This window comes from Panthera onca, chromosome E2, assembly GCF_046562875.1.
Source record: "Panthera onca isolate mPanOnc1 chromosome E2, mPanOnc1 haplotype 2, whole genome shotgun sequence".
In the NCBI taxonomy this organism is placed as follows: domain Eukaryota; kingdom Metazoa; phylum Chordata; class Mammalia; order Carnivora; family Felidae; genus Panthera; species Panthera onca.
Window position 1 is genome coordinate 19980433 of NC_138353.1, and position 22925 is coordinate 20003357.

General features: G+C 49.1%; 1 protein-coding gene and 1 pseudogene across 1 annotated transcript in view; one reads left to right on the plus strand and one right to left on the minus strand.

The window, feature by feature from the left end:
* The window catches only part of RHPN2 (rhophilin Rho GTPase binding protein 2), a 58921-nt gene that overhangs the window by 32811 nt on the left and 3185 nt on the right, over positions 1-22925 (plus strand). The window contains exons 5-14 of the mRNA XM_060650911.3: positions 5169-5246; positions 5623-5747; positions 7478-7644; positions 9943-10130; positions 10535-10691; positions 13902-14021; positions 15685-15879; positions 18262-18338; positions 19338-19484; positions 19800-19955. Of these exons, the coding sequence (XP_060506894.1) occupies positions 5169-5246; positions 5623-5747; positions 7478-7644; positions 9943-10130; positions 10535-10691; positions 13902-14021; positions 15685-15879; positions 18262-18338; positions 19338-19484; positions 19800-19955 (1410 nt within the window). The remainder of the gene's footprint in view (positions 1-5168; positions 5247-5622; positions 5748-7477; positions 7645-9942; positions 10131-10534; positions 10692-13901; positions 14022-15684; positions 15880-18261; positions 18339-19337; positions 19485-19799; positions 19956-22925) is intronic.
* On the minus strand, positions 11666-12484 carry LOC132690468 (sorting nexin-3 pseudogene; annotated as a pseudogene).

Sequence of the window (22925 nt, forward strand, 5' to 3'; positions counted from 1 at the left end):
TCTGCACTTATTAGCACAGAGCCCAATGCCGGGCTCAGACTCATGAACCGCGAGATCATGACTGGAGCTGACATCAAGGGTTGGACGTTTAACCGTTTGAGCCACCCAGGCGCCTCTCCTGTAGGTTTATTTTCCCTTTACACTTTCCCTTTCAAATCGACTGTTGCTGCCCTTTGTCTGCTTTTCCAGTGTGCTTTTATTTCTTACAAGAGATCTTTTACATATGAAGGATATTAACCCTTGGTTTTATATATATTGCAAATGTTTCTCTCAGTACATTCTCTCCTTAATTTAACTTTTGTTACCCAAGCAATAACCAGCTTAAAAAATATAACATATATATTTCTGCCTGTAGGATTTTATGTCGATGAACTTACCAGCCCCTCCCTTTACAGTTCCGCCTTGATAGCGTGTTCGGAAAGCACCCTCCACGCCAAGATGGCCTAAAAATTTTGCCATTGTTTCCTCCAGTGTCTTGTTTAAATGTTTTCACATCACATCTTTAATCTATTTGGAATTACTTTGGGAGTAAAAAATGAGGTATAAGGCTGTAGCTTTTTATTTAAACCAAATGGGTAGTCAGTTTCCCCTGAACTCTGTGAAGAAGCCATCTGTGGTGCTGGATGGGGTCTGTTTCTCCCCATGTCCCCACCCCCCACCCCCACCCACCCTTCTCAGTCCTCTGTGCCTGGGAGGCCACAACAGGCTCCTGCTCTGTGGCTTCCTGTTGCCTGTGGCTGAGGGGGAGGAGCACCGAGAAGTTCGGGCATTTATTCTCCAGGCTCCTTCAGCCAGCCTCCTTTTTTTCATTCCCAGAGGGAAGGTCCTGGTGGCTTTGGGTGCCTACCTCAGGTAGCCACCTCTCTGGGTTTCCAGAGCTCCTGCCCTATCCTGACCCTTTAGCTCTGCGGTTCCAATGGCCCTGGAGGTTCCACACCATCCCTGCGGTTTCCCTTAACCCTGCCCACACCCCTGTATTAGCCCTTTGCTTCAATTCACATCGGCCTGCAGTCTGTGTGTGCCATGCCACCTCCTTCCCGTCTGGACCTGCTGGCTGCTCCAGCCTTTCCCACTCCTGTGGAACGCTGGCTTCTGTTATACACCTGATTCTTGAATCTCCTTCCCTCTGTTTCTGATCCATGCCTGGTTTCATTGTCTATCCATTGCTCACAGTTTAATCCCCGTGTGTTTTAACAGCACTTAGAGCAAGCCTCTTTTATTAACTATGCTCTTCCAAATGTTCTTGGCTTTTCTTCCACATTTTTACTCCCATGTTTTGTCAAGTTTCCCCAAAATAGCACTTTTGGGTTTTGATTGAAACTTCATTTAGATTCATAGCTTAATTAGGACAAAATTGTATCTTTACAATATTGCACATTTTCATCTATGAACCAAATATTTCTAATTGTTGATGTCAACAAATAGCGAGTTTTACAGGGGCAGAGACCATGTCTGTCTGATTTTAAAAAATGATTGAATGCTTGCCATTTGCAACAACATGGGTGCATTTGGAGAATATAATGCTATGTGAAATAAGTCAGAGAAACACAAATACCATATGATTTCATTCATATGTGGAATTTAAGAAACAAACAAAAAAAGACAAAAAACCCAGACTCTTAATAGAGAACAAACACGTGGTTCCCAGAGGGGAGGTGGGTAAGGGGGCGGGCAAAATTTCATCCCTGGGAATATTGTACTTTTCTTGATCTGGTGCAGTTGGGAAGGTATGGTTTCCCTGTTACATTTTTTCTAACAGGTTATGGCTTGTATTAGAAAGGATTTATATATAGTAACTTTTTGTCCCTTTCACTGGATGCCTGCTAGTTTAGTAGTTTTTCAGTTGAAGCTCTAGGTTTTGTAAATAAGGCATTATTTTGGAAAAAAAATTTTTGTTTTTTCCTTTCTAATATTTGTCTTTATTTGTTAACTTTCAGAATTATGTTATATAAATAGAATGATGTTATATGATCCTGTCTTATCCCTGATGTTTACAGTGGGTTCCAGCCAGATTTTTAAAAAGTTTTTTGTTAAAATATTTATTTATTTTTAAGAGAGAGACAGAATGCGAGTGGAGAAGGGGCAGAGGGAGAGGGAGACAGAATGTGAAGCAGGCTCCAGGCTCTGAGCTGTCAGCACAGAGCCTGATGCAGGGCTCAAACCCACCAGGCGTGGGATCATGACCTGAGCCGAAGTCGGAGGCTTAACCGACTGAGCCACCCCGGCGCCCCCCCACCCTTTTTTTTAGAGAGCGCGTGGGGGAGAGGGACAGAAGGGAAAAGGGGAAGAGACAGAGAGAGGGAGAGAGAATCTTAAGCAGGCTCCACACTTAGTGCAGAGCCTGACACGGGGCTCCATCCCATGACTCTGGGATCATGACCTGAGCCGAAATCAACTGAATGAGCCCCACAGGTGGCCCTAGATATTTTTTCTCCTACTTAGTAAATTTAATCTCACCTAGGAATGCGTTTAGAATTTACCAAAATTCTCTTTGACTTCTGTGAGGTTAACATAAAGTTTGTAATTTCTCTCCTAATTTTAAGAACATTTTTGCCATGGGACACCTGGGTGGCTCTGTCAGTTGAACATCTGGCTCTTAGTTTCAGCTCAGGTCGTGATCTCACAGTTTGTGGGATCGAGCCCTGCTTGGGATTCTCTCTCTCTCCCTCTCTCTCTGTCCCTCCTCCCATTCGCGTATGTGCGCGTGCGCCGTCTCTCTCTCTTTCTCTCTCTCTCTCTCTCCTCTCTCTCAAAAATAAATAAACATTTAAAAATCAAAAAAGAAAATTTTTGCCAGCATCCGTAGCAGAAGTTGGGGCACCCGGGTGGCTCAGTTGGTTAAGCGTCTGATTCTTGGTTTCGGCTCAGGTCATGATCTCACGGTTTGTGAATTTCAGCCCCACATTGGGCTCTGTGCTAACAGCGCAGACCCTGTCTGGGATTCTCTCTCTCCCTGTCTCTCTGCCCCTCCCCTGCTTGCTCGTTCTCTCTTTCTTTCAAAATAAATAAATTAATTAGTTAAAAAAGAAGAAGAAGTTGACAGAACAGTGTGCTGTCCTGAAAAGGATGCAGTTTTTCTCAGCCCTGAGCATCTCGAGTGGTGACCCGAACAGTGTTTTCAGAGATGTCATCAGAGACATCCAGATCATTTTCGCCATACTGAACATCACTAATAACGTAATTATGGTGGAGGATCCTTTCAAATTTTACAAACGGTCATTACATTAGGAGAGGAGCTGATTCCAAATATCAGCACTTTAAGTTGTAAAAAAAAAAAAAAAAATCTGTGACAGCATCATACATTGAAAGGAAAACTTAGGTAAGAAAGACCAAACTGAAAAACAGAAGGAGCAGGTGGCTGGGTGGCTCAGTCGGTTGTGCATCCAACTTCGGCTCAGGTCATGACCTTACAGTCATGAGTTTGAGCCCCACGTCAGGCTCTGTGCTGACAGCTCAGAGCCTGGAGCCTGCTTCAGATTCTGTGTCTCCCTAATCTCTCTGCCCCTCCCCTGCTCATGCTGTGTCTCTCTCTCTTTCAAAAATAAATAAACATTAAAAAAAATTGAAAAGAAAAACAAGGAGCTTCTGCATATCCCTGGACCCAGCAAGACATTTCAAAGTGTATGCTGAGGAGCTAACAAGAGGTTTGCAGGGAGGGAGACTGTCATAGTGCTGTCTTTAATCGCAGAGCTTTACAAATGACCTCAGCATCTAATGAGAGGAAGTTAAGAATATGATACTTATTGGCTAGCACATAGTAGGTGCTCGGTTTATTTGTTCAGTAAATGAGTTGTACAGTGATTACATTGGAGGACTGTATAACTATTAGAAGTCATGTTGCAGGGCGCCTGGGTGGCTCAGTCGGTTAAGCGTCCGACTTCAGCTCAGGTCATGATCTCACGGTCCGTGAGTTCGAGCCCCGCATCGGGCTCTGTGCTGACGGCTCAGAGCCTGGAGCCCGTTTCAGATTCTGTGTCTCCCTCTTTCTCTGCCCCTCCCCTGTTCATGCTCTGACTCTCTCTGTCTCAAAAATAAATAAACGTTTAAAAAAAAAAAAGTCATATTGCAGAGTATCTTGTGGTATATGAAGACGTTTGGCATGTTGCCAATTCAAAGAGAAAAGCACAGCAAATTTGTATATTCACTCAACAGAATCCCACGTTTGTAAGACGGTGTGTGGGTGTGTGTGCGTGTGGATATGCACTGAACGTACAAAAAGGAGGTGTTTTAATGTAGAAATTGTGTAAATTGACTGTACTCACAGACACTTGAGAAAACATAACTGACCGGTGTCTCTCAACTTTTTTTTTATAGCCAGGGAGAGCCAACGCTTATGGCAGATGTTATGCAAGAAGCCACTCTCCTCCCCCTTACCCCGTTTCTATCTTTTCCCTGTAATGCTTGCCATCTTCTAATATATGATGTCATTTACTTGTTTGTGGTGCCTGTTACTTATTGCCTGTGCCCCCTTGTGAGAACATAAGCTCCACGGGGAAAGGTCTTTGTTTTGTTTGCTGACGTAGCCCAGACACTATGAACGGTGCCTGGCACGTAGCGGGTACGCGTCAGTGTGAGTTGTATGACTGAATGAACCCACGGGGCGGTCATCAAACGCTGGACTGTGGACCGGGTTAGGGGGTCTCCTTCGGGTGCTTCATTTGTGGAAGTGCCCAAATCTGCTCTCCCAAAGGCTCCCATCGTAGACCCCGAGGGTAGCATCCTCATAACGGTGCCTCGCCAGGAGTTTCCTTCACCAGGAAGCCCCTGTGCTCCAAACAACTGAGCCCTGCAGTATCTGTGACGTTTGCTAGAATTGTTCAACATGTAGTACTTATGTGGTCACTTAACTGTCCTGTGAAGACATTTTAGTTGTTTGTTTGTGTTCAGTAGGCACCACACCCAATGTGGGGCTCGAACTCATGACCCCAGGATCAAGAGTCGGATGCCCTACCGACTGAGTCAACCAGGCACGCCTGCAAAGACATTTTAAAATAAAAATAATTTCAACTTTCTTTTTTACTGAAGCGACAAAAGGAACTTTAAATATACATGCTGTTATGAATTCTACATGGATTTTTAAAGGGGGGGAGAGCGCATTAGACATTCCTGTATACCTATTTATGGTTTCGAATGTCACCTTACAGTGGTTCATCTCTTTTCTCTTGCAGGATTTTATCCTGGAGCATTACAGTGAGGACAGCTACCTCTATGAAGACGAAATAGCAGATCTGATGGACCTGAGACAGGTACAGTTTTGCATGCAGCAGGGAGGGGAGGATGGCCGCTGGAGTCTTCAGAATGTCTTTAAAGTCTTAGAGAATCACTCCTGGTTGGAGGTGATAGGGAGGTGCTCCGGGAGCCATCTGTTCAACCCGGCACACAAGAAGACCACAGGAGGGGACAGACACGCCCACTGGCACGTCTGGGTCTGGATTCCGGGACTCCTGAGTTCATGCCAGCCCTTTGCCACCACTCCTAGCGCTCATGATAGCAGCACCGGGTCCCGGGCTCCATAGACGTGGTTATGTGCGACGTCTTCCAGAAAGTGGGGGGGCGAGGGGAGGCAGGCATCGGCTGTGTCCTCACCTGCCCCCCCGCCATCCATGGCTCCTCTCCTTTCAGGCCTGCCGGACGCCCAGCCGGGATGAGGCCGGTGTCGAACTGCTGATGAGTTACTTCATCCAGCTGGGATTTGTGGAGAGCCGATTCTTCCCGCCCACCCGACAGATGGGGCTCTTGTTTACGTGGTAGGTGCCCGGGGTCCCTGCTGCTGTCTTCCCCGTCAGCACCCCAGGGTCTCCTCTGCAACCACAGCCCCCTCTTTCAAGCGGTCCCATTTATACAGGAGAGCCTGGAGACGTGTAGATAAACCGGTGTTTATTTATGAAGGGGACCCAAGGGGAGGAGGCTCCAACAGACCGTGGCTTCTTGCTTCTCAGAACAAGTGAGCCGAGCAGAAGAGGCATTTTTTCGTGCTCATTTTATTGTTGGGGGAACACCGGGGCTCTGAGGTGGAACTAACAAGAAGCAAGATTCTTGTTCCAGATGGGGCAGGGGGTGGGGATCAGGTTTTGTCCCAACGACAAAGGCAGCAAACGGAAATAGATCGGCTCTTAAAACCCTGAGCAGAACATTTTATTCTTCTCGAGAGTTGGTATTTTCGAAGGGTAGTGTCGTTTAACTACTTTGGAGATGCTGTACCTCTTCTCTGAGCGTACTTAGCATGGGCGAAAGGGGAGGAAATGCCAAGAGCTACGGGGCATGTTCAGAGCCGCATTTCACCACAGCTGGCGATTAGTGATGCTGTCCTTTTGAATGATCAGGCGGATGACTTTTGCTAAAGATGCCTTAGCTGCCTATTCACAGTGAAAAGGCTGAAAGTGTTTCTCCTCCGTGTTGAATTAGGAGGAAGCTCCACATCTATCTCCTGGTTGACATGTGAACTTTAAAACAAATCCCCAGTCTTTTAGACTTGAGGAAGAATTATGAGGAGTTAGTAACGGCTGTGTTACATTTAGGAGAAGACATGTATTTTTTTTAATACACCTTATTTTTTAGAACAGTTTTAGGTTCACAGCAAAAGTGAGAGATTTCGGGGCGCCTGGGTGGCTCAGTCCGTTAAGCGTCCGACTTCGGCTCAGGTCATGATCTCGCAGTTTGTGAGTTCGAGCTCCGTGCCAGTCTCTGTGCTGACAGCTCAGAGCCTGGAGCCTGCTTCAGATTCTGTGTCTCCTTCTCTCTCTGCCCCTCCCCTGCTCATGCTCTGTCTCCCTCTGTCTCTCAAAAATAAATAAATGTTAAAAAAAAAATTTTTTTTAAAAGAGAATTTCCCCTATACCCTCTGCCCCCCACACATGCCCGGGCTCTCCCATTACCACCCAAAGTCCATAGTTAACATTGGGGCTCACTCTTGGTGGGAGGCATTTCATGGCTTTTGATACATGTATAAGGACACGTATCCGCATTGTACTATGATGCAGAGTAGTTTCACCCCCTTACAATTCTCTGTTCCATCTTTTGTCCCTCCCCTTCCCCCACAACCCTGCTGATTCTTTCTGTCTCCATTGTTTGCCTTTTCCAGATTGTCAGATAGTTGGACTCGTACAGTATGTAGCCCTTTTTCAGATTGGCTTCCTTTCACTTAGAAATACGCATTCAAGTTTCCTGCATGCCTTCTCACGGCTCGATAACTCATTTCTTTTTATTGCTAAGTGATATCCCACTGTATTGTTGTGCCACAGTTTATTTATCCATTCACTTATGGAAGGACATCTTGGTGGAGAAGCCTTTTTCTTGTGTGAGATTGTGGGCACCTGATCTTGTGTGAGATCAGACCCGTTGTCTTGCTTGGAAACGAATGCTTCATTGCATGTGTGTTTTTGAGTTTCATTCAAGAAATACACTTTGTCCGTTTTCATCCAGAACGGCACTCACTAGCCAAATGATCCGTATTCTCAAAACCGTTTCTTTTAAATAGGTATGACTCCCTCACCGGGGTGCCAGTTAGCCAGCAGAACCTGCTACTGGAGAAAGCCAGCATTCTGTTTAACATCGGAGCCCTCTACACACAGATCGGGACCCGGTGCGATCGACAGACGCAGGCTGGGCTGGAGAGTGCGGTGGACGCCTTTCAGAGAGCAGCAGGTGTGTCTCCGCAAGGGCTGCTGGGATACAGTCCTGGCCCCACCAGCTGGCACTGGGCACTGCAGTGGAAGAGGGTCAGTGGGTCTAACCCGGGCCCACGAGGAGCCTCACAGGCCTGCAAGGGCCAGGCAGGTTTCTCTCGCTGGTGTTATCTTCCCACCGAGAGAACTGCTTAATGGCTCAAACCCTGTCGCCTCAGTCTGGGTTTGGCTCATGCACACTGCGAACGAGTCCCGTGGTTAACAATTAATCTTTTCCAAACAGCTGGCCCCGAGGATGGCAGTGAATGAGTTGCTCTTTTGAACACTGTATTTATTGAAGAAGGGAATACGTTCTCTCAAAATAGTGCGAGTGTAGGCTCTTTTCGGTTTTCTTTTATCAGGCGTGGTTTGTCACGGCATTTTACTGTCCGTGCCTTTATCGTGTGCCCATTCTGCAAAGCTTGCCTCCCTGAGATTGCTCCTCTCAGCCCTCTGTGAAACGACACTTAACGCCAGCCTGTAGCGGGGTGGGGGTCACCAGGCTGGGCGCAGCGGGTGGGCCTGGCTCCTGGGTGTCTGAGGGCCCCGCATTGCTCCCCTCCAGCACGGCCTGTGTCTGGCAGACTCGCCCTGAGAAATGGTGGGTGGGACGGCGACACAGCACCGACCACAGCACGACCCCCTCCACTGGCTTCATGTCAGGGTTCATTCCAAGCTGGCCCTTATCACTGCTTTGGGGCATTACTCCCAGCGGAGAACTTTCCGGGTATCTCACTCTGCAAGCCTTTGCCATTTTGGCTGATCGTGAAATTGCTTCTGTTAAAATGACAGATCCCTTGGGATAAAACGACGCGCTAAGGTTCCACGTGGGAATCGGATTTCTTTCACTGTCAGTCCTTTTCTGGGCTCATTTTCTTTCTGAGGAACCTAAAGCAGGTGTGCTTGGTGACCCATCTCTAAGATTACAGCAGTATAGACGACATTAAGCACAAGAACAGAGTGGGAGCAGACCCAGAAAGGAGGAAATAGCCTGCAGCCATTGCCAACGTCCACAGGGCAGCTTACGCTTTGCAACAAAACCAGAGGAACCAGTCAGATGGGATTCATGTCAGGGATTTTATTTCAGCCTGGGGTTGATTGTCAGTGAAGGCTGTGACAGTTAATTTTCTAACCTATAAAAAAGTCAGCTAAGGGCTACAGCGGGAACATTCCCATTGGAGTGGGGGAGTCGATCTTTCCTGAGGTCCTGGGGAAAAGCCCTGAGTTTTGTAATGACCCAGGTGTTCCGTGTGAGCGTGTCCGTCCGAGAGCCCTCCCGTCATCCTGCCTGCTTTCTGCTTTCACCTCCATTAAATGCCTGGTCATGTATGGAATTTCTCACAATTGTCCCAGGTGAGACAGGAACAAACAGGGAGTAGGCTGGTTTCCTTGCTTGATGCAGAGGTAAATGTTTTGGAAAAGGATCCGATTTTTTAAATCGTGGTAAAACATACAAGAGAAAAATGACCGTTGGCAGCCAATTTTAAGTGTTCAGTTCATTGGCATTAAGTACATTCACGCTGTTGTGCAACGGTCTGTCGCCAGGACCTTGTCATCTGCCCAAACTGAAACTCTGTCCCCATTGAATACTAACTGTCTATTCCCTTCTGCCCCCAGCCCCTGGCGACCAGCATGCTACTCTCTGTCTCTCTGAATTTGACTCTGCCAGACACCTCATCTCACGGAATCATACAGTGTTTGTCCTTGTGACGGGTTTATTTCACGTAGCGTAACGTCTTCGTCCATGTTTTAGCATGTGTCAGAATTTCCTTCCTTTTGAAGGCTGAAAACTATTCCATCGTATGTATACACCACATTTTGTTTGACCATATGTCGATGGACAATTCTACCTTTTGGCTGTTATGACTAATGCTTCCATGAATGTGGGTGTCTAAGTATCGGTTTCCATTCCTGCTTTCACTTCTTCAGGGTATGTACCTAGGAGTAGAATTGCTGGATCTTACCATGATTGAGACTCAGATTTTTTTTTAATGTTTTATTCTCATTTTTGAGAGAGACAGAGACAGAGTGTGAACAGGGGAGGGGCAGAGAGACGGAGGCACAGAATCCGACACAGGCTCCAGGCTCTGAGCTGTCAGCCCAGAGCCCAACGCGGGGCTCGAACTCACAAGCCATGAGATCATGACCTGAGCTGAAATCGGACACTTAACTGACTGAGCCACCCAGGCGCCCTGAGAATCAGATTTTTTAAGATGCTCCCAGATACCAGTGAGAGTAGTATCCCCAACTAATGTGAAAAAAAATTTCCAATTCGTAGGGGTTTTAAATCATCTGAAAGAGACGTTCACTCATACTCCGAGTTATGACATGAGTCCTGCCATGCTCAGTGTGCTGGTCAAAATGATGCTTGCACAAGCCCAGGAAAATGTCTTTGAGAAAATCTGCCTTCCTGGGATCCGGAACGAGTTCTTCATGCTGGTGAAGGTGGCTCAGGAGGCTGCCAAGGTAAGGCGTCCTGGTTCCCGTGACTTCTGGGGGTGGGCAGGATGTGCTGGTGTGGGCCCCCTGGAAGCAGCGGGGGAACAAGCCCGCGGCAGCTTGCCCGTGACCTGGGCAGCATGCCTGCCCTGGCCAGAGCGCTAGCTTGCATTTTCTTGGCAAGTGTGGCGTTTTAGATACGGATCACTGATTCCATCTGCAGCTTAGCCTAAAAACCAGCATAATGACAGTTGCCTGATCTCCCTGTTAACTATGACACCGAAAGAACGAGGCACCCTTGGAGCTGCTCCCAGATTCTGGAGCGGCCTCCGCAGGGCCGCTCCGTAGAAGAAAGGGCTCTTTTTCTGCGCCCTGGGTGCGTGAGCACCCCTGTGCCAGGCTGCCCGTTCCCAGCGTTCCTTCTGTTTCAGGTCGGGGAAGTCTATCGGCAGCTGCATGCGGCCATGAGCCAGGCACCGGTGAAGGAGAACATCCCCTACTCCTGGGCCAGCCTGGCCTGTGTGAAGGCCCACCACTACGGAGCCCTGGCCCACTACTTTGTAGCCACGCTTCTCATTGATCACCAGTGTAAGGCTTGTGGGCTTGGAGGCTCTGGGCTTTGGTCTGGGTTGTGCTTCTGGGACATTGTGAGCTGAGCGAGAGCTGCCTGCCTCTCTGGAGATGCTCACAGCCTGGGGGCCCGTGTGGGATTAGGGGCTGTACGTTCCCGTTGTGGAGGAAGAGGGGTCGTGCGGTTCTGCCTGAGATGGAGCAGACAGCTCCTAGGAGAGGACTTTTCCCCTGGAGGTGAGCCCAGGGTTAACATCAGTGAAACACTCCCCTGGGCACCGCATCCAAGGGGATGCCCCCAAGCTCAGTATTCAGGATGATCTTTGGATGTGGTATTTTATTTTATTTTTCAGTGCATATCAGAAATGCATTTTTATTTTTACTTGAAAACAAATTTTTAGACAAATGATTTTAGTCTATAAATTGGATTTCATTTTTGTACAGAATATAAAGATTTCCCTCACTGATCTTCCATGTGAAGGGTATTACAAGCCTGAAGGGAGATACTTTTCGCACACAAGTGTATATCTCACACGTAGGGGACTGGAAACCAATGGGGTAGTGCTTCTAACCATAAATTAGGACAAGTGACACCACATATTAAAACGGGGTAAGAGAAATATTCTGGTTAATCAGATTCAAGAAGCAAACAGGACACAAAAACTGCGCAGATAAGACAAAGTCAGTAACTTTAGTTAGGATTCTGCAGATTATGCTGGAGTAACAGGTTTGTGGGGTTATAGTGTGTACCACATGACAACAGCAAGAAAGAGCCAGAAAGGCTGGAACAAGGGATTTTCACTAAAGCAAATTAACTTCTTGTCAACTGCCAAAACCAAACAAAACAAGACTGAGCATATGCATGTTAGTATACTGAAGGCATGTTATACCCGTTTCCATGCAGCATGCTAAAAGTTAGATAGAACCTCTTCACTGGTGCACACGAATCATTAATAGTCACGGAAAGTTGTTTTGTTTGTGTTTTTTTTGCCCCTTCTCACCAAATTTCAGGCATGTCTTGTTTTAGATGGAGTATAGCCTTTATCTATAATTTCGTCCTGTAAAAACATGTGAAGACAACGTTCATTCTGTGCCAGAGGATGACCAGCGAGCTTGTTTATAAACTGCCCCAGCCCTCGCTTCCTTTCTTCAATAAAATTATCACCAAATATTCCATCATCTCCTCTGAAAGGAAGTTGACGCAAAAATGCTTTTCCAGGCAGCGGGGGAACTACAACCTTGCTCTCTCTTTCTAATTCACTTTGCACCCACTCAACGTCACTGTATCTTCTAATAGTAGATTCCTTCAGCTTGAAAATAGGCAGCTTTGTCTTGACCCTGATTTCGTCGGTGGTGAAGCGGCCCTGGCCAACCCCCACCGTCTGCGGGTTGCTCACATCGATCTCGAGAAGTTGCTGGGCGGCCAGTAGGCATCATTCGGGTTCTGGGGCTTGGTGATCAGCCGCCCGGTGTCCACCACGGTCTCCGACATTTCGCTGCTGCAGCTGCCACCCTGGATGTGATATTTTGAATGAATCAAAACCAGAGCACCTGAGTGGCTCAGTTGGTTAAGTGTCCGACTCTTGATTTTGGCTCAGATCATGATCTCACGGTTTGTGAGATCGAGCCCCATGTCGGGCTCTGCGCTGACAGCAGGGAGTCTGCTTGGGATCCTCTCCCTCTCTCTCTGCCCGTCCCCTGCTCACAAGGGGGATTCTCTCTCTCTCTCTCCCGCAAAATAAATAAACATTTAAATGAATCAAAACTAATGCAAAAACCATATAATCCATGGCGATCCAAATTTTCTTTATTTTTTTTAATGTTTATTTTTGAGAGAGAGAGAGACACACACACAGAGTTTGAGTGGGGGAGGGACAGAGAGAGAGAGGGAGACACAGAATCTGAAGCAGGGCTCCAGGCTCTGAGCTGTCAGCACTGAGCCCGATGTGGGGCTCAAACTCACAGACCGTGAGATCATGACCTGAGCTGAAGTCAGACACTTAACTGACTGAGCCACCCAGGTGCCCCAATGGTGATCCATATTTTAAATAGAGACTACAGATCAATAACAATGCTGTGCTGAGCTACACTGGAAACTGAGGCAGAGAGGAATTTTGATATTTCTTCATCATGCATTTTTTAGCATTAATTTTGATATTTAAAAAATTGCATTAAACTATCATGTCTTCTGATTGATGAGTTTTGGATGCCCTCTTACATTTTTAGCCCAAGCAAGGTGTCTTGCTCTCCTCACCCTAGTCTTGGCTCTGATCTGAGGTCAGATGGGACTTCTGTTGTCATTACTTCCAATCAAAGTAGCCCTCCAAAGTAATGAAAAGGACCACCTCTGGAGCCACACTGCCTGGGTTCCTATGACAACCTGCCATTTACTAGCTGTGTGGTCTTAGTTAATTTCCTTAATTTTCTGTGCCTCAGTTTTCTCACCTATAAAATGGGGATATGAAGAAAACCTATCTCATAGGGCACTTGGGAAAACCAGGTGCCTGTGTGCAAAGCTAAATAGTCCCTCATATCTAGTGGACGCTCGGGAAATGGTAGCTGCTACTGCCAGTGTTAATGTAGAGTCTATTAGACGGGATAAGTCACGTAAACCAATAGAAAGAACGACACTTTGGTAATTGCGGTAGAAACACAAATGAGGCAGCAGTTGGACTCCTTGGTGAGGTCACAGAAGGCTTCTCAGAGGTGGTGACGTTTGAGTTGGCCTTTGAACTCTGAGGAAGACTTTTGCGGCTGAGCAAGGAGGAAAAGGACAGCCAGAGCAAGAACGCTAGCTGAGCTGGGGAAGGGAGGCCGGAAGTGTTGAGGTGGTGAGGCTAGAGAGGGGACACGTGCCAGGGAGGGTACAGGCGGGGAGGCCACCAGAGGTCTGAGGCGGGGCTACGCTAGAAGGTTCCGTGAGGTGGGGGAGTTGGAGGAGTTGGGGGCCCAGAGCCAAACCATGAGCCCCCAGAGTGTGCCTGGCCCCGGGTACGCAAAGTAGCCAAGGGCGTGTCCAGGGGCAGAAAGACCTATCGTCCCAAGTGCCTTGTAAAACTGGAGAAGGAAGACTGGAGACGTGGTTGAGAGAGATCTCCCTAAGGGGTCTTCGGCACCGTCTCCAGAGTCTGTGGCCGCGTCTGTGTCAAGAAGGGATTTACCCAGTGCTCGCTTCGGCAGCACATATACTAAAAAAAGAAGGGATTTACCCTGTGGCTTCCATTGCAGTGAAGCCTGGCGCAGACGAGGACCATCAGGAGAAGTGCCTGTCCCAGCTCTATGACCACATGCCGGAGGGACTGACGCCCTTGGCCACGCTGAAGAACGGTCACCAGCGCCGACTGCTGGGTACGTGACTCCTGTCCTGCTCACAGGGCCCTGGACAGGTCCCCGGGACAGGGCTCAGAGAGCAGGGCATCCTGAGTCGTCATGGCCACTGTGGATCAGTTATCATGAGGCACATTCTGAAGACTCAACAGGCTTCTGGAACCGTGTTCTCGCAGGTTCTGTGAGGGCCCGGGCCAGAGCTTTGACCATCTTCCAGAGCCCTAGAGGTCCAGGGCTGGCCCTGGGTCATCCAAATGTAGAAGGACGTGTCTGTTAACTTTCTTCTGTCACACCTAAGAACTGGTGATGAATCGTCCTAGTTTGGCCCCTGCCAAGTCTCAGAGTGAAGATCTCTTTTCACGTGTGAAGCTGAATTCCTCTCCTGCCCAGACCTGCCCTCGTCTCATCTCCTTGATGGCAACTCCAGCCTTCTAAGTGCACAGGCCAGAAACCTGGGGCTCACCTTCTGCCTCCAGTTTTCTTTCTCATCCCACATTTGATTGGCAGATCCTGTTGACTCTCCCTAGAAAACACGTCCCAGATCTGACCACTTCTTAACTACCACCCTGGTCCAAGCCACACGTATGATGTGCTTACTTAACAAACATCGACTCCCTTCAGCCTCACACAACCCTGTGACGTAGGTATGGTCCACTTTATAGTTGAGGAAATAGAGACCCAAAGGGCTCATAACTGGTCCCCCTGCTTTCCCTTTGCTCCTTCATAGTCAGTTCACATGAGGCCTCTGTTCATACCCTAATGGGCTCCCATCTCACCCAGAGTAGGGGCAGAAGCCTTCACCCTGCACTGGTAAGGCTGGACATGGTCTGACCCCTGCTGTCTCTGGCCTCATAGTTCCTGCCTTTTGCTCTGGCCCTCTCCCTCCAGCCATACCCTCAAGCTCCTTGTTACCCTTGAACACATAATAGGCTTAGTCTTGCCCCAGGGCCTTTGCACTTGCTGTTCCTGCTTTCAGGAGTGCTTTCCTGTGATATCCTATGGCTGCTCCCTTGCCTCCTTCGGGGCTCTACTCAGAAGTCACCTTCGGGGCGCCTGGGTGGCTCAGTCGGTTAAGCGACTGACTTCGGCTCAGGTCATGATCTCACGGTTCGTGGGTTCGAGCCCCACGTCGGGCTCTGTGCTGACAGCTCAGAGCCTGGAGCCTGCTTCAGATTCTGTGTCTCCCTCTCTCTCTGCTCCTCCCCCACTCACACTCTGTTTCTGGCTCTCAAAAATAAATAAACATTCAAAAGTAAAACTGAAAAAGGTACCTTCCAAAAGGCCTTCCCAGATCACCCATCAGAGAAGAGCAACTCTTTGTTCCCGGTCTTCTTTTGCTGTATCTGCTACCTGCCCTGCTTTATTTTTCTCCATAACCTCATTGCCACACGGTCCCCTGCCTGTTTCTTTGCTCCTTCGTGATCTCTCTTCAACCACTAGCACATAAACTCCGTGACGACAGAGGCTAGTTTTTGTCTGCTCCTTTATCTCTACCGCCTAGAACATGTGGTAACTATTTGCTCAATGGATGTTTTATAGACCTGAGTGAGCCATCCAGGCAGATCCTTCAGAAAAGAGAAGGTCCACCTTTCTGGGCTGGTGCTGGGGCACTTTGGCTCTCCCTGACACTTTCACACTGCACTTTGGGACGCTGATGTCACGGGGGGTGCTTTTCTGTCGGCAGGCAAGTCCCACCTGCGCAGGGCCATTGCCCACCACGAAGAGTCTGTGAGGGAGGCCAGCTTGTGCAAGAAACTTCGCCACATTGACGTGCTCCAGGAGGTGCTGTCCGCAGCGCACCAGCGCTCCCGGCTCAAGTACGCTCAGCACCAAGAGGACGATGAGCTGCTGAACGTGATGGATGCCCCTGACGTTATCTGTGAGTGGCCCGGGAGCCCGTTTCTCTGGGGGCGTGGCCTGTGTGTGCTCATCTTGGAAGGCTGGGGCAGACCCTGCTGTGTGCTGGGTACTGCTCTCACCCTGGAGTTATCTGCTGCTCACGCAGCGCGGGGCCTTCTTCATGGTCGTTGTAGCATGTGACTCCTTTCTGCCCCTCAGCGTGCCCCCTTGGTGTCCGGGCGCCCTGCTGCCCGGCTTGTCTTCATCTCCTTCACGACCCCCTTGGCTGACTGTTCTTGCCCAATCCCACCCACCCCTCAGGCATTCTTGAGAGTCTGCTCTCGCTGCTTTGCCTCATCCAGATGCCTTTCCTTAAAGTCGCACAAGCTCCCCGGGGCTCCAGCCGTCCCCTGTGGTCAGGAGACCTCGGAAACTACCTCCGCCTTGGTGTTTTTGCTACACCCCACGCCCCACAGTCCCTCTGCCTTCTGGGAGTGCCCTTTGCTGTGTCTTCTACCTCCGGCTCCATGGTTTTAAAGCCAAAGGCTTCCATATTCCCTTTCCTATGCTTGCTCTTTCCTGGTCTCTACATCCTTTAGCCACGCCAACATTTTCTCTCGTTCTTTTTGTAGGACAACAAATCATTCTTATTATGAAATGAGAAGTAAATATAGTGGAATCAGGGGATGTGGGGAAAATTTTTACCTTGACAGTGAAAATGCTTCAAAACCTAGTTTATCGTGTGCGTGGGTGTGTGTGGTAAGAACACTGAAGATCTGTCCTCCCAGCAAATTTCAAGTATACAGTATAGTGTTAGCTCTAGTCCCCCCGCTGTGTGTTAGATCTCTAAAACCTCCTCATCTCGCGGGACGGGACATTTGTACACTCGGACCAACGTTACCTCGCCCCCACCGTCACCCACCGTTCTCTCTCTGCTTCTGTGAGTTCGAGTGACCTCACACACCGCCAACACTTTCTGAGCATTTCCAAGGGATTCATTACCATCCTGGGCTCAGGAGGATGGAGACGTTTTGGACAGTCATTGCTGCCCTTGGGGGGGGGAGAGGGGGTGGTTGTCGGTTCTGCCCCAGGAGGCGGGGGTTGGGAGGCCCCTCTGAGAGGTGACTTGACGGTGAAGGGATGACAGGATCTTTCGAGGAGTTGGGGGGAGGTGGCCCAATCGAGAGAACCTCCTTTGTCCATACTTCCTTCCACCCCACTTCCTACACCTCGGTCCCTAGTCTGTTAAAGTTCCACCCCAATTTCCGGGGACCAGTTCCTGAGAGATGGAGCCCTGCGCAAGCTGGAGCCCGGGCTTGTCTGTGGTAACGCTGGCTGGTACCTACTGAGCACTTGAGGTCTGCCAGGCACAACAGTGAGCACCCTGTATATACGGAATCTCCTTCAACTCTTCCTCCAACTCTTTAGGGAGGCACTGGTATTGCCCTCATTTTAAAGATGAGGCAGTAAAGGCTTAGGGAAATCAGAGTCTTTGCCCCGGGTGACCAGGCTGGCAGGTGGAAGCAGGCATGGTTCCCTGTGATTCTCCTTCATGGACACTGGCTCCTTCCTTGGCCCCCGTGTCCACACAGTGTACTGCGTGGCCAGGAAGTAGAGACATCACCTCCACGGAGGGAGTGGGGGAGCGCGGCTCCTGGGGAGGCCGCCCAAGGCTGGTGGTGCCACTCTGGGAGTAGATGAGCACCCCGTCTGAGCCCGACACTGAGTCGGGCGCTTTGTGAGAAGCCACAGGGCCATCTTGTGAATAGAGGGGTGTGTTCTGTCTCGGCAGGGCCAGGCTTCTTCCCCAGGTTTCCTTTGTATACTGCTCTTCATGTATTCTTGGCCTGCTCTGGGATCCTTTGTCAGGAACTGCCTAGCCTCATGGTAAGAGTTGGCGTGAGCGTCCCATGAATGTGATGGTGGAGATTTAAGCTATCAGTGGACGCAACCAGGCAAACCGACGTCCCCCTGAAATCCTCATATCCCACATTAATGATGAAAGGAGGAAGCTCATCTCACCCGGGACTCTGTGCTGGGTCCTTCCTTCTGTAACAGCCACCCCTGAAATGTAGACTACTTCTCGGTCGGGTTTCCCGAGTGCCAAAGGAAGTCCGCTAGAATATAAACACACTACTCGAAGGCAGGGGATGTGTCTTGATTGTCACTGGTCTGTCCCAGCCCCAGAGTGAGGTATGGCTCACAGTAGGTGCCCGGATGGAAGGTGCAGCTGACACTGGGCCAGGGGGTTGACAGTCAGTCCCTCTTCTGTACCACTTGTCTAGACCAAGAGGAAGGCCAGGTGACTAGGAGAAAGGTTTGCTCCCTCTTCTCTTCAGAGAGAAGACTTAGACCTGAGTTTTCAAGGATAACTTTCAATTATAGAGACATTTACGCTTTCACTTCTAATGTTCTTTTCCAGCTAAGACTGAGCAAGAGGTTGAAATTATATTGCCACAGTTCTCCAAGGTGACAGCAACAGACTTCTTCCAAAAGCTGGTATGTTGAATGCTTATTCCGTGATGACTCAAGGGGACAGCTCATATAGGCTGCAAGTATATAAAAGGCTATTTTTAGGTAACTATACTTTTTTTAATTGGAGACTTGATATAGTTTTTGTTAAGATGACTTTAAAAAAAAATTTTTTTTAATGTTTGAGAGAGAGAGAGAGAGAGAGACAGAGTGCCAGCAGGGGAGGGACAGAGAGAGAGGGAGACACAGAATCCGCAGCAGGCACAGAGCCCAACGCAGGGCTCAGACTCATAAGCCTCAAGATCATGACCTGAGCCGAAGTCAAACAGTTAACCAACCGAACCACCCAGGTGCCCATAAGATGACTTTTTAAAGAACATTTTCTTTAGGGGTGCCTGGGTGGCTCAGTCGGTTAAGCATCCGACTTCGGCTCAGGTCATGATCTCGTGGTCCATGAGTTCAAGCCCTGCGTCAGGCTCTGTGCTGACAGCTCAGAGTCTGGAACCTGTTTCAGATTCTGTGTCTCCCTCTCTCTCTGACCCTCCCCCGTTCATGCTGTGTCTCTCTGTCTCAAAAATAAATAAATGTTAAAAAAAAATTTTAAAGAACATTTTCTTTAAAATATATTGGATATTTTAGAGAAAATGGCAGTTGGATGTTCCTGTGTGACTGCTGTAGCATGTATTATCCCAGACGCTGTCATTAGTCTCTGAGCAAGGCCAGGTGACATCTGCAAGGACAACAAGGTGACATTTCCCGTAGCTTTCATTTTTTTAAATGAAAGAGAGAGAGAGAGTGTGTGAGCAAACGGGGAGGGACAGAGAGAGGGAGAGAGAGAATCCCAAGCAGGCTCCGTGCGCTCAGCCCAGAGCCTGACATGGGGCTCGAACTCACAAACCGCGAGATCATGACCTGAGCGGAAATTGAGAGTCGGACGCTTAACCAACTGAGCCAGCCAGGAGCCCCTCAGCTTTCAAGTGCTTGATTCAGCCTTCGGATCCTGCACCTAACGATGCTGTTCCGCAGGGCCCCCTGTCGGTGTTTTCGGCGAACAAGAAATGGACACCTCCTCGCAGCATTCACTTCACTGCAGAAGAAGGGGATTTGGGGTTCACCTTGAGAGGAAACTCCCCAGTTCAAGTCCACTTCCTGGACCCTTACTGCTCTGCTGCGGTAAGTGTGTGCCACCGTAGATGGGGAGCAAAACTTACTGGTATCTTTGCAAGCAGTCAAACAGGCCTAACAGAAAGAAAGCTGCCCAAACAAATATATCTGGGTGTATGAATGAATTTAGGGTTCCTCTCTGTAAAAAGACGGACCGTGTGAAAGGCCTCTCATGGGTCTTACTCGCCCAGAGAGCAACGGATTCATGCATGCTGTCTTGAAGCAGACTTATGCAAATACCTGTGTTGTTAATGCACTTGGGAACCGATCCAGGGGTTGGAATGAACAGAACACTGACCTTCATTTAAATCCTGCTGTGTGTAGCTGGCAGGAGCCAAGGAAGGGGATTATATTGTGTCCATTCGAGACGTGGATTGCAAGTGGCTGACGGTGAGCGAGGTCATGAAACTGTTGAAGGGCAAAGGCAAGGACGACGTGGAGATGAAGGTCGTGAGCCTCCTGGACTTCACCTCGTCCATGGTGAGTGCTCACACCCCGACAGGAAACAGCAGCGCAGAGTGGGGTTGGTGTGAGTCCAGCCCCAGCTGTGTCAGCAGACCCTCCACCGCCTGCCTGCATCGGTGACCTGCCCCAGACACCCTGGGCCAGAGATCGCTGGAAAACTAAAAAATGCTGTACATAAAAGAACCACTTATTTTTCTGATTAAGTTATTTGTTACAAAAGTCATATGTACTTATGGTAAAAAAAAATATTCAAATGCTACAGAAGGGCACGAGACGATGTGTGGAAGTCCCTCCCCACACGTCAGAGGCAGTGCTGGCTGTTCCCCGTGAGATCTTGGGAAGTGTTTGATGCCTGTGCACATTCACGTGTGCAGTTATAGCCTTCGTGCTCCCTCAGCAGGAGAAACCGTGTACATTCTCTTCCACACTTGGTCACATTTAATTATGGGCCTTTGACTCTTCCCTCTATGACAGGGTTCATTCTTCAGGTGTTGGCAGGGCATCCTGTGTGTAGGCCCTTCCTAGGTGTTGGAGCTCCAGCTAAACCAGGCTGATGAGGTCCCTGCCCCCAGAATGCTGGCCCTAAATAAGCAAATAAGTGGTTGTGATTTTTGATAAGTGTGGTACAGAAAATAAACTGTGTATCGCGACAGAACGATTGGAGGCGGGGAGAGGCTCCTCTAGGCAGGGCTTGCACAGAGACGTGAGTGACAGGGATGAGCCAGCCATTTGAGGAGGCGCGAGAGGAGCATCCTGGGCAGGGGGATCGACAGGTGCAGAGTCCCTGTAGCAGGAAGAGGCTTCTGCTAGAGGAACAGAAAGAAGGCCTCTCAGTTGGAACGTGGTAACAAGGGAGGGAGTGGCAGGAAATGAGATGCGAGGGAGGCAGGGCCCCACTGGCAGTGGTGGGAGTTTGGAAGCCAGTGAGCCTCTTAAGAAAGGGAGTGATGTGTATTTGAGAAGGACATCTGGTTGCCTGGAGGGTGGCCGCAGCGGAAGCTGGCTGTAGCACGTGTGCGGGCCAGCGACGTGAGCACCTTACACTAGGGTGGGTGACGACAGAGGTGGAGGGAGGTGCGTGCCCCTGAGATGTATCTTTGTAGGTAGAGCTGACAGGGGTTTGTAGATGATCTGTGTAGAAGGCGTCACGGAAAGGAAAATGACCGCTCAGTTTGGGGCTTGAACAAAGGCACCATTTTTTCGTAGTGATGGGGAACGGGGGCCAGGGGCGAGGGAGGTAGAGAAGAGAGAAAACAAAGAGATGTACCTTGAATGTTTCACACGTCAAATGTAGATGTGAAGTAGGCGGCTGGATGTTCAAATCTTCAGTGCAAGGGAGAAAAGTCAGACCTAGAAATATCTGAGAATCACCAACATAGAGATGATATTTAAAGCCGTTCAGAGACTAAATGGAATTGCCCACGAGGGTCTGAGGGTCAAGGACTAATCCACGAGACACCGCAGGCATCTGGAGGTCAGTTAGAAGAGAAGTGGTAGCAAAGGAAGTTGCGAGGGAGCATTCGGAGAGATAGGATAAAGAAGTTTCTGGAATCAAGGAGAGAACGGTTGGTTGTGTAGGATACAGTTAAGAGGTGGAGAGGGAGGGAGGCGGAGCCGTGTCTATTATTATTTGGCAGCCGGACAAAAGGACACTTTTCATGGAGAGATGGCAACAGAACTCTGATTAGCGAGGGCTGGAGAGTGAATGGATCCTGTGATTCCTTTGATAAGAAACGTCCAGAACAGGCTAATCCACAGAAACACAATGTAGACTAGCGGTTGCCAGGGGTTGGGTGTCAGGGAATGGGGAATAACTACTGATGGGTACAGGGTTGCTTTCTGGAGGGCAAGGACACGTTCTGAAATCCCACGGTGGTTCCACAACCCTAAATATGCTCAAAACCACAGAATGGTGTTAAAGTGGTGAATTTTATGGTACGTGAATTATGTCTCCATTTAAAAATGAAAGAAGATGAAGTCGAGGGACTCAGTGAGCATCTTGGAGAAGGGATCATGAGAAATGGAGTTTTTAGGGGCAGATCCATAGAATTGCAGGACAAGGGATCAGGGTCCCAACCAGAAACAAAAGAAGTTTGTCCAAAAGAAGGATAAATAAAAGAGCTGGGCTCAGGACCAGAGATGTCGTGATGGTGGTGGGGAGTTGCACAGCACAAGACGTAGCTGTACAAGGAGAAGGGCTTATCTTTCCATCCTATAACTTTGAACCAGGCCCATGAAAGTGCTGAGGTCGGGGTAGAAAAGCAAGGATTCGAGACTCAGACGTGCTAGAATGGACTTCTGGCTTTACTGCCAGTGGAATGACTGACCTTAGGCCTCAGGGAATGGTTCTGAGCTGCAGGAAAATGGGGCGGGGGTGGGGGGCAGTGCCAGCATGGGATGCATTTCCATTCACAATAGGTGTTTAATAACCGTGATAGTTATTCTTTTCACCCGCAAGGCCTTAGACAATAGCAACTGAGCGCTGTTTTTAATTGCTTTTGCTTCAAACACAACCAGATAATGAGAACAATAAAGCCCATGCCCTGGTTGGACTGGTGACCTGCTCCCCCACTCTCTGAATTGTGGGGACCCCCGGCACTCCTCCGTGGAGCGTTATTTGGAATACTACTGATGTAGCAGAGACCCCAGCCCTGGAATCAGGCTCTGTCTGCTACTAACCAGCTGTGTGGCCTTCAGCAGGTTACTACCCTCCTTAGGACTGTTTCCTCATTGGTATAAAGTGGGACGGGTGCAGTGGTTTCAGACTGGGCTCCGTTAATGCTGTGAGTCAGGGGGGTGCCCCAGGAATATTTGGGATGGGCAGTGGGGAGCATGCTGCTGGAGGCCAAGACAAAAAGGGAATGGCAGAAAGGGGGCAGACATTGGGGTGCAATCTGGGAGGGGGACATAGGAAAAAGGGAAGCTTTTCAAAGGCGGTGGTGGTGTAGGTGTATATAGATAACACAGCAACTGTGTGCCGGGAGG